Source organism: Jaculus jaculus, chromosome 4 (assembly GCF_020740685.1).
Source record: "Jaculus jaculus isolate mJacJac1 chromosome 4, mJacJac1.mat.Y.cur, whole genome shotgun sequence".
In the NCBI taxonomy this organism is placed as follows: domain Eukaryota; kingdom Metazoa; phylum Chordata; class Mammalia; order Rodentia; family Dipodidae; genus Jaculus; species Jaculus jaculus.
In genome coordinates, this window is record NC_059105.1 from 68,454,375 (window position 1) to 68,465,563 (window position 11,189).

The 11,189-nt window shown below is 55.5% G+C and overlaps 1 protein-coding gene across 1 annotated transcript in view; it reads right to left on the reverse strand.

Moving 5' to 3' along the window:
* Gad1 (glutamate decarboxylase 1) overlaps positions 1-6,820 on the reverse strand; it is a 45,321-nt gene extending 38,501 nt beyond the window's left edge. The window contains exons 1-3 of the mRNA XM_045147474.1: positions 6,645-6,820; positions 5,116-5,264; positions 1,775-1,837 (exon numbers count right to left, since the gene is read on the reverse strand). Of these exons, the coding sequence (XP_045003409.1) occupies positions 1,775-1,837; positions 5,116-5,197 (145 nt within the window). The 5' untranslated portion in view covers positions 5,198-5,264; positions 6,645-6,820. The remainder of the gene's footprint in view (positions 1-1,774; positions 1,838-5,115; positions 5,265-6,644) is intronic.
* Between the last annotated feature and the right edge of the window lie 4,369 nt (positions 6,821-11,189).

The window sequence follows — 11,189 nt, forward strand, 5'->3', positions numbered from 1 at the left end:
TGGTCACCCCCTCATGTTCAAGAGCTCTCCTAAATGGCTCTGGCTGGCAGGGGAGGTGAGAAATTGATGACCACTTAGGGCTTCCATTCCCAGCCTTAGCTAAGCTTGACTCTATCCTGCCACGTTTTCCTCTTAGGGTTAGGAATGTCCCCAGAAGGAACGTTTAGACCTTTCCATCCCCACGGACCTAAAGGGAAGCTAGATTGGGGTGGATGAGGACTGTTCATTTCAGGCCCGCCCCCCTGCAGGCTCAGGGCTTGGAAGGAAGCCCCACAGCCACTGTGGACACCCAGGCTCACTCAGTTCTACTTGCCCGGTTGCATGACAATGACTGCTGCAGAAGGGACCTGGCGCGAAACGGGCCATTAAGCCTGGAATGGCAGGGTGGGAGTGGGAAGGGGCTATTAATAGAACAAAGCTCAGGACTGTCGCCTGCCCCACCACACTGGCGACTGGGTCAAACCCCCACGCTGCTCCACGCCAGGGCTGGGCTCTTCCTGGAAACTGGCTAGATCTTCCCCTCAAGAAATGCTGGGTCCCAGGATCCAGGGACACAGCCCTAGAAACGCACGGAGGCGCGGCCTGACCTGACCAAACTCGGAAGGACGATGATTTATTAATTCACCCCTTCTCCGTACCCACTCCAAACCGCCGGGACCCCTCGGGGAGGCCGGGAAGGTCCGCCCCGTGAACCCGGGGGGGCGTCCACCCCGCCCAGCCCGGGTGCGCCCAGGCTCGGCGCGCCGGCCCCACCGCTGCCGCCCGCAGCAGCGCACGGGTGGCTCTTTAATAAGCACCTCGTCCATCTCGGCCCCTCCCCATCCCCTGCCCGGGGACATCAGTATTTGTAGACCCGATAAGGCTAGAGAATTTCAGAGGATGAAATGTAGCAAGGAAAGCAAGTCCTCATTGTTCAGCAGAAGCCACTCAGCTGTGTCCCTTCGAACAAATCTCCTTTTTTCCCTCTTAAAAAAATTACATCCCTTGGGCGTTTCTATTTCAGACCCCCACATCTCCGAAGCACAGTTCTTTATTCTTCTATTTTTTTTTTTCAGCTCTCGGATCTATTTTCCCTCCCCGCTGGCAAATCCTGCCAGACATCCCCTGTCCTCGCCTCCCCCCCCCCTCCCGCCCTTTCTTCACTCTCCCTCCTCTCCTCGCCTCCAAAGATGACGCTTGCACTGACCCGCACCTGCCCTAGGCAGGCCCCCAAGCCCCAAAGAAGGAAATGTAAACGACAGCCCCAGCACACCCCCTCACGCTGGGGAAAACCACTTCCGTGGGCATAGGAGGGCGACCATGAAGGGGAGAGGGGCGGGTCAGTCACAGCCCTGATCACACGTTGCACTCGCCGTCAGCTGGCCAGGAAAGCAGGCCGGTTGACACCTTCCTTAGAGCCTCGCAGGCCCAAAGTCCTGGTCCGAGGGGGCCCGGGGGGGGGGGGGGGAGTGCTGGGGGAGCAGAGCTGCCGCGTGAGGGCGCTATGGCTACGCTTACGCGGACCGAAAGGAAGCCTCCGGGCTTTGCACAAATCTAGGGAGCGGTCTGGAAGCAGACTCCTCTATCCGGTCAGGGGAGGACGGAGAGGGTTCTCTTGCAGGGAGCGCCTTTGTTGGACTCCCCTCCCCCCACCGTCCCCCCCTCCGCCAGGGACGGTGTAGTAAGGCTAGAACACCAGGCGAGGATCGCCCCGCGCATGCTTTTCGTTCTTCCAAACCCGCAGACGACTCAGCGTGGGGGGGGGGCGGTCCCTTAACGGACCCCATTCACTTACCACAGATCTTCAGCCCCAGTTTTCTGGTGCATCCGTGGGCCACGCCGCACCAGGTGTCATAGGCTAGGATGAGAGACAGCAATAAAAGGTGCAATTAGCGAGGCTGGGGCCGAGAGAAAGTGGGTTCCACAGCAGAGGTGGAGGAGGTGTCCCGAGAGCTGCGTGGATGCCAGGATGCCACGCCTCGGGCTCCCAGACTGATGTGAGCGCGCTCAGCTCTCACCACACTCCCCGCCTGCTGCTGGCTTTCAGGTGCTGAACGGTCATTGTGGACAGGTGGGCCCGGCCACGCTCGGCTGGGCCCACGTCGATCCCTGCCCCGTGCCCCGTGCTCCGTCGCGCTGGGGCGAAGGCTGACCCCAGGCCGGGCACCCACCGGCCAGGCCCGGGCCCCTGGTCTCAGAGAGCGACCAGAGCAGCAAAAGAAAGGGAAAAGAGGCATCTGGGACCGAAACGTCTCATAATTTCTTGGCGGGTCTCCAGCCGAGTGGCAGCTTAAAATAAACTGGCATGAAATGGGGTCGCGGAAGAGTTCAGGAATTAATTGGGTGAAAAATAGTATTTGACTAGATGATCGGGCTCGCATGGCTGCTCCAGCCAGACTGGGGAGTCGGCAGGACAATGGTGCGCCTCCGGCCCTCCACCCACCCAGACCCCTCTTCGCCCGGCCCCGCGTTAACCCTTCCCTCGGACGCCGCAGGTCTGGAACAGGCGGGCAAGAGGGAATCAGACCCCTTTCTTCTGGTTTTTTTTTTTTTTTTTTTTTTGTTGTTTCTGTTTGCTTGTTTCTTCGTGTTTTTTTTTTTTTTTAAATCAGGTGGCTCTCAAGCCCCTCTGGGTTTACTTGCCTTCGGGGTTTAAGTTCCAGAAATGAGCATAGCTCACCGCCAGCAAAACCTGCTTGCAGCCTAGCCCGAGCGACCAGCCCAGCATGAAATCCCCTTTCCACCCCGCCAAGCCGGGCGCCTCTGATAACTCCCATCCCCCACCCCGCCCGGCCCCCGCCGCCAGCGGGGCGCGAGTGTTGGCGGAGATAAGCGGAGAGACCCCAGGCACGACAGAGCCCCAGCGGGGAAGAGAAACGGCCTGACGTCGGCGAGACAGCGTGTCACAGATGGAGCTCCGCCGTCACAGAGAAAACCAGTGCAATAGTATAACAACAACAACGATGATAATTAATAATAACAAGACCTGGCGCGTAAAGCGCTATTTCCACTCATTAATGTGCTTTCATTTTACACACGATCTCCTTCGATCTTCAAATCAACTCTAGACAACATGGAGGAGTGTTGGCGAAAGGCTCATACAACAAAATCATTTCAGCTCACAGAGGTTAAAGTTTTCCAAGGTCACTCAGTGGGAGGATGGAGGCGGTCTTTCCTGGTTGGGGGGATTAGGGGGGAAGTCAGGAAGAAAGGTGGAGAGAGCACGGGAACCTCTTTGATGCTGCAGGGGGTCTAAAGACCTAGTCTGGCGGACCGGAAGGCTGAGAGCCTCGTGCCCGGAGCGCCCAGGGGTGAGAGGTTGTGTAGGCTCTGCAAGGGCACCTCGCAGGAAACCTGGCTGGACGCCCTACAGAAGGGCGGCCAGCTGGGCGGGCGGGGGTGTGTCTCGGGGGAGCCAGGAAAGTGGACAGGGAATGGGGACATGGGTCAGGTGGGGTCAGGCTAGAGTGCTGACTGTTGACAGAAGGTAATCCCCCCAAGACGGCTGCTAGTTCTTCCCCAACAGGGCCCTCAGATCTCAGTGGCTTCTGGAGACGTAGGCCAAGTGTGAGCTCGCACCGTGGCCTTTGCTAAGCGGGGCATTTGAGCACCAATGTGGTCTGTCAGGACGGGGGTGGGGGGTGCTGGCTGTAAGGGTGGAGGGTGAATAAAGACCACTGTCCCTACACCCCGGAGGATAGCACAAAAAATGTGTGTGTGGGGGGGGGGGGCTAGTGGTAGTGGAGAGAATTGGAAAATAAATTTACTCTGAGCATCAACAGACAAAAGGCTACCAGGCCTGCTCCCTCCAGCTCCGCAGCCTAGGTCTGGCTCATGTGCCACCAGCGTTGGCTGCTCTCCCGAGCCCCCCCTCCCTTGTTGTGTGGATAATTGTAGCCTGCCTGTGTGGCGGGAAGAGTGGGCTGCAAAGGGAACTGGAACGTGGCCTAAGGACTCAAGACAAGGCCTCCCGAGCCGAAGCCAGCGCCAGGGGGCTGGAGAGGAAGCTTGCCTGCGGAACACCTGGCCACTTGAGTTGATGAAGACAATTATTTTCTCAAGCTTACAGAAAGTGCTATAAAAGCGCAGCAGTGGGCACTCTTGACCACACTGTCCTCCCCAAGCTCCTCCGGTATAGACGTTTTTGGGGGCTCTACTTTCTGCAGCTGGTAGATTTTGAAGGTGGGATGAGCGGACACTTCAGCCCAACATCGAAGAAAAACCTATCCCGCGTCCCCACGCCTCCACTGCGTGGTAAGGAGTCAGATCCCATTTAAAGACCGGTTCTTGAACTTGGTTGAGAAACGGGGAGCTAAAGGCGGGGGAGCCCAAAAGCCTGCTTGATTAGGTCTCTCTCGTTTCTTCTCCCCTTGTCACGTGCTGACAAGTCCCTCACCAGGGAAAAAGGGGAGGGGTGCTTTAGGTCTTCGTCCAGGCAACCTTTTTTTTTTTTTTTTTTTGCCTCTTCCTAGTTCCCGCCTCCCCCCTTTCCCCTTCCCTCTCCGTCGCCTTTTTTTGTCTGTACTCTGAGATGTAATTAATCGAGTCTCAAACAGTTTTATGCATCTTCACGCCCCTGGCTTCGCCCTCACTCGTCAATAGCCTCGACGCAAATTTGGAGCAATTAGGAACCCTGAGTTTTCTAAAAGCTGCAATTAACGTCTAAATTTCCGCTGATTATAGACTGGGCCCAGAGAGCGGGGTGTGGGGTGGGGGGCGACGGGGAAGGAGGAATAGGTCAGATCTTAGCTCAACGAAAGCCAGAGACAGAAAACTATTCCCGCTGGGACTCCTGGCTCCTCACGGCGCTCAGCGCTCTGACCCTTGTGTTTTCACCAAGCAAAGACACACAACAAAACAGCGCTCTCCACGCGCGCCCCTAGCCGCCGCGCAGCCCCAAACGACCACCCCCACTTAGCCCCAGCGAGGCCTTCGCTCCCCCGTGCCCTGGGAGTAACCCAGCGTCCCAGGCAGCCAAATGACCTCTAGCTGGAACCTGGGATAGGGCCCTATTTGTTTCCCAGCCTCCATCATTTCCGTGCTCCCCTTTCCCTTCCCAACGGCGCAGCCTCCCAACGTCCCAGCGCCCCCATCCTCCTTGCAGGCCATTTAATAGGAAACTGGGGCAGGACCTACTTGTAGGGCGCAGGTTGGTTGTATTAGGATCCGCTCCCGCGTTCGAGGAGGTTGCGGACGAAGAAGGGGTCGAAGACGCCATCAGCTCGGTGGTACCCGGCTATCTTCTGTTTGGGGTCTTCAGCGTGTCGGGCGCTGCAAAGAGAAGGCTGCAAAGAGAAGCGAGAGCTGTGTGGGGTCGCCTTCCAAGATCCCGGGGTACCGAAGCTCTCCTTGAAGTCTCAGGCCCGAGACGGAAGGGAGACGAAGGGCAGCGAGCTGGCGGGTTGGGGTGCGCGGTTGGTGAAAGGGGGCGGGGAGGCGTGCGCGCTAGCTCCGGGACTCCAGCTCAGCCAACGTTGCCCCAGGCGACTCTTTAGTCTGGCGACGCAGCAAGGAGACCCAGAGTGAGGTTCTGAAATGAGTGGGACCCAAGGCGGGTGCAGGATGCGGGGTGTGGGGAGTAGATTAGAATCCCTAGGGCGCGCTCAGTGCCCAGTTTTCCAGCCAAGCCGCGCAGAGCCCCATTTGGCTCCCAGCAGCGGGCGTACGGGCAGACGTGGGGAGGGCGCACGGGGCGGGCACGTCTGGTTCGGTGTCTGGTTCGCGTTGTTGTGTCTGGTTAATTCCCTGGAAAGAAGAAAACTACCAGCTCCGGGGACCAGGGACTTTGGTGAGACAAGGTGAGGGTGGGGGGAACACATTATTTTTGCTTTTCTCCTCAGGACTTGGCCCATCAAGAACCAGAGTCACCTTGGACTCCAGACAGCCAGAAGGCAGCGGGTTGGAACCTCGCTGGTCTGCCCCAGGTTTTACTCTGTTTTGAACCATTTCAAGGCTAGGTTGAGGCTCCGTCCCTGTATCAGTGTTTCTCCTCTATCTAGTCCCGTGAGTTCGCCACACAGAGCCGGAGAGGTTTGCAAAGATTAGAAAGGAAGAGAATGTCGCCGGGGAAAAAGAACTTGCGCCCCAAGCGCAAGAGGCGGCGGACAAAGATGAGTGTGCGTCGCCCCAGCCCGGCGCTGCGCGCGGGCGCAATGGCGCCCGGGACTCGGGTGTAGAAACGAGCGCCGGCTAACCTAGGTAAATCTAAGACCCCGCAGAGCACAACCCACTAGCCGCCGTCTCCACGTCCTCTTTCGGGGCTCCAACCTGGCCAAGCGCACGCGCTCTCACGGCCACGCGGGCGCCGGGTGGCACCGGCTGCCGGGGAAGTAACAGGTTATCCGACCTCGGCCGCCCGCACCTTCGGCGCTGGGGAGAGCCAGGCTCGAGGCCCCGGAGCTCCAAAGGAAAACTGCTCTCGGGTCCCTTCGGCGGAACGAACCCCAGCCTCGGTGCGTCGTGAGGGCACCAAACGGGCCGATTAAGCTGGGAAGTGTGAGCGGGACTAGGGGTCCCTTTGAGCGCCGCGAACGGGGCTTGGCGGGAAGCACCGGGCCGGGGAAGGTAGGTTACAGGCACTGGAGCTTGGGGTTGGTGAGTAGCCGCGGACCGAGGGGATCGGATTGGACAGCCGAGGCTGGGCGCCGGGAAGTCCGAGTACCCACCTAGGCACGGCCACCGCGAGCTGGACCCTCGGGTGCTGTTCTGCGTCGCGTGCAGCTATCCGCGCCGCTCGGCTGGCTGCTGTGCCCCGGGCGTCGGTGGCCGGCGATATCGGCAGCTGCTTTGGCTCGAGAGAGGAGAGCTGGGAGGAGAAGAGGAGAGAGACCCGGAGAGGAGGCGGTGGCGCGGCGCCGGGGAGGCGGGGGCGGAGTGGGAGGCGGGACCGCGCGGCGGGGGAATCACGAGGCCGCTGCTCGCGGGGCTCCTCTGCAGGTGTCTGGTCGCCTCCGGAGCTCGATGGGGGATTATCAATCCAGCTCACGGATTTGCTCCCAGGAAAAAAATAAAAAATAAAAAGTCCTATGAGTAATCCAGAAAGTACTCAGCACGCTCTAGTTTTTTTTTTTTTTTTTTTTAATAGGCAGGGTGTTGGGTGAGAGGCGGGGAAAGATTTCCTACGGAGCATTTTGCCTCTCTGAGCATATCTTCTTTTTTCTCTGTTGCTCCCCTCCCATATCGTGGATGTCACCAGAGTGTTATTATTATTATTGCCTTAATCCCATTTCCGCGATCCCCTGCCCCACTCTGGAGACCCCGCAGGGCTTCCTGAAGCGAAATCGCTCTGAGTGGTTTCTCGTGGGCTTTCCACTGAGCCAAGATTGCTATGAAGGCAAAGATGGGGTCCACTCACACCCAGGAGTCGTGTCTCTTCACTCTAGGCTCGTCACCCAATCGAGGCATCCTGGAAGGACCCTGTCCGAGCGCGGCTAACTGGTTATCTCGGGCGGAGGAGGGCCCGGTCTCCCTCGGTCCCCTCCCCTGAGGATAGGAAAGGCAATCTTCAACATCGATCATGGTTGAAGGTTAATGACACGCACGAGCGCCGCTCCCCACGCTTGGGGGACCCTAAGGCCCAGAGGTGGCCCCGGAGGGGAGGGGCGGGGCGGGGCGGTGCTCCTCGCGAGGGCCCACTCCCCCTTTGAAAGCTTTCCAGCGGTTACAATGTGGAAGCGCTTGGCGGGGTTGGGTGAAGCCTCTCGGAATGAAAAACAAGTTCCACCAGAGGGCGCGCAGCGCCCGGGGACCGCGAGTGCCCGGGATGCAGCTCCCCAGCCCGCGCCCCGAGGGTGGCTGGCCTCTGGATGGATGGATGCATGCATGCATGGATGGATGGGTGGATGCCTTTCCCCAGCCACCCATTCCGCTAGCCTGGACCCTTCCCTTGTCTCTCCCTCCGTTCCGTATTCTTGAGGGCAACACGAAGTTATCTTTGTGCTTGTTTCGGTGACCCCGCGCGATGGTTTGACTTGCCGTCACAGTGATCCCCTCCACCCGGTTGCGATACAGCAGGCAGCGGTTATTCATGAGCTCCGCTCGCCTGTGTCTTCTCTGGCTTTATCCCAGGCCGGTCTCTTCTCTTTGAACCTCTGATCGATTTTTACAACGACGCGGTGACAACAAAATAAAATAAGAATCCTATCAGTCACTGAAAATCCCATAAGGGAGCATACAATTCGATCAACAAGCGTTGCTTTTGGTATTAAAGAAGATATTGTCACATCTTCCCACCTTTTTGCAACAAAAGCTCGGGGCGCTTTTTAAGGACACAAAAACAGCCCGCAGAAGGAAGTGCAGCCCCTGGTTGGGGATTGATGGCATGTGTGTTTCCTGGTCCACGTTGGAAATGTCACCCCCACCCCCAAACCACGGACCCATAGCTTCTCGGGACCGCTTGAACCGCGTGGTTTATGGAAAGGTGAACTCGGGATCCCATGCACGCCCCCCTCTCGGGCCTTCGCTAACAGGGACCGTCGCACCAATCAGGGAGCCGAGCCGAGCCGGGTGCCCGGCTTAACCAGCCTGGGCATCGGGGAAGGAGCCTGGAGCGAGGAGGCACCGGCCCTGGCTGCTAGACAGACTCCGTTCTGCCTCCGTACCCCTCGCCTCGTCTCCCCTCAACACCGAGCGGCTCTGAGAAAGGAAGGTGTTTATGTCACCTGTGGCACCAGGCTCAGAAATTTCCAGCCACTTCTTTCTTTGACCTCAGGGTAAAAAATAATGGTGATAATAATAAAGCGTTCTCCCCTAAGGTTTTCACCAAGAACCCAATCTTGTTGGGAATCGTCTGCAAGACAAGGTGTGGCAAATTAAGATCCATCTTTGAGGATCTCTTTCTTCTCTTTACGGTGGGGAGGAAAGGAATGCTTACCCTTAATTTAAAATGCTTAAATGGTAGTAATTAATCAAGCGGATAATAGTGACCGAGTATGCGCGAGGCCCTTCTCTGCTGCAGCTTGCACTATGGAGGTGATCTATTCCAGAGATTGGGGGGGGGGGAACGACAGTAGGCTGAAGGATTCAGGTCTTTGGTTTAATTTCTATCTGCTTCCACTTCAACTCTGACTGTTGGGGCTCGGCAGGATAAGAAACCCAAGGCCTGGAAGTCCACCAGGTAAAATAACAGGGAGGAGGCAGAGGGTAGCTTTCAGCACCACGGACAGCGCCCGCGGTGCCGATTCCCCGCGGGCTCCCCCCACCCCCGCGCTCGTCCCGGGACTACCCCCTCGCGGGGGCGGTAATTGTCGCTTGTTTTGTCTGCTGTGGGTCGTGATGGAGTGTTTCGCACACGTCTTTCTTCTCTTCCTAGGCATTTGGACTGATGGTAACTGTAGTTGTCATTTTGGCTCTTAAGATACAGTATTTGGAACCTGTATTTTTGTTTACGGTTGTTCACTCTTTTTTTTTTTTTCAATTTATCTTCATACTCCCGAGAAACGATGATTAGTGGGGGTGGGGAAAACATATCCGCTCCAAGGACTCGAACCGGTGGTGAGGGGTGGCCCGGAAGGGTGTGGTGTCCGCCCAGCTGTTTCGTTTGCTTTTGATCTAAGAACCGGGAAGCGACGCTCAAAGAAATACATTTTTTTTTTTTTTTAAAGGAGGGAGGAATATGCCATTGCTGGGATCTCTGGCCCACCGCCCAGGCGCTGGGGGTTTGTGAGCCAGAGGTCCCCCGACCCCTCATCCGGTCTCCCAAGGACAGCATTCCTGAGGTCAGCTGTGACTGGGATCGGTGAACCAGATCTTCCGCCCACTGTGCCGCTTCCCGGGGAGGTTTAAAAACACTCCAAACCACGTTTGGGGCCAAAGCTTTCCCTCAAAAGGGGGCGGGGGGAGGGAAAGCGGGTGGGAGGAGCCTAAGTCGTGAAAAGAGAGCCCCAATCAGCTTCCGGGAAGATTTTTTTTCTTTTTTCTTCCTCACTCCCTGCGTAAAATATGGTCTATTAAGGTGAGTAAATAAAGAGACACCTTTTTTTTTCTTCTTCTGACGTACTTTACATTTTTAGCTTCCAGGAAAGGTAATTTAGAGTCACAGTATTGATTCACTTCAATTGGGTTTTTAAGGTCTAATATTTTTGTTTGTTTGTTTTTGTTTTTCGAGGTAGGGTCTCATTGTAGTCCAGGCTGACCAAGAATTCACTATGGAGTCTCAGGGTGGCCTCGAGCTCTCGGCGATTCTCCTACCTCTGCCTCCTGAGTGCTGGGATTAAAGATGTGCGCCACCACACCCGGCTTAAGGTCTAATTTTAAGTATTTAATTTATGCCAAAAAAAGAGGAAGGAAGGAGGAAAGGTAGATAGATGATAGTGGTCACATTTAAACACCTGTCTCCAGAGACAAGGACTAGGGAAGCATTGCTACCTTACATTCTATTTCTCTGAAGTCAAACCTCAGGTCCCTCTTTACTTGTGTACTTTAGAGATAGTTCCCAAATCATACTGCACGTTGATTGGAGGGCCACGGATAATCCATACCCTTATCTGACAGGCACAAATCCTCACTGGCACACAGGGAAGGGTGGCAAGGGACAGAGAGTTGCAGACAATAGGCTGAATTGGACTCTGGAAATTACAATTATTTCTTGTAAATGAGAGAGCAGGATTCTTCAGATAATTGCCAAGTGGTCCTTTCCTTTGGTGTTCAGAAGCTGGAAACATTCTAACATAAAGAAACCAATCAAACAGGACTGGGATTTGTAATTGGGCTTCTTTAAAAAATGCCCAATCTTGTTATTCTGAACAGGAACACAGCCAGCAGGTGGCGATAGATTACAATTTCTAAAAATAAATAAATAAATAAATAAATAAATAAATAAATAAATAAATAAATAAATAAAGGGCCCTAAATGGAGCTTTCTTCAACAAGCCACGCTGTTTCCATTTCACACACAATCCTGCCATTTTTCACAAAGCAGGGTCTTGTTAAATGCTGAGATGACACAGATGTGACCTGAAACACCCAGAGTCCTGTGTCATTTTCTTTCCTACACAGCTACATCCCAAAGATAGCCTTCAGAAGGAACCCTTGGATATTAGGCTAGAAAGAGTTCACCATGAAAATAACAGCATTGGACTGAGATGTGAGAAAAGGATTTCCTAAGCAAGACTGCTTTAGTGAAAGAGTATTTAATGAGAAGCTAGAGGTTGTCAAGTGTTATCTATTTCTTTTAGTGTGTAAAGCTTTTTAACAATATCTTTTTATTGATT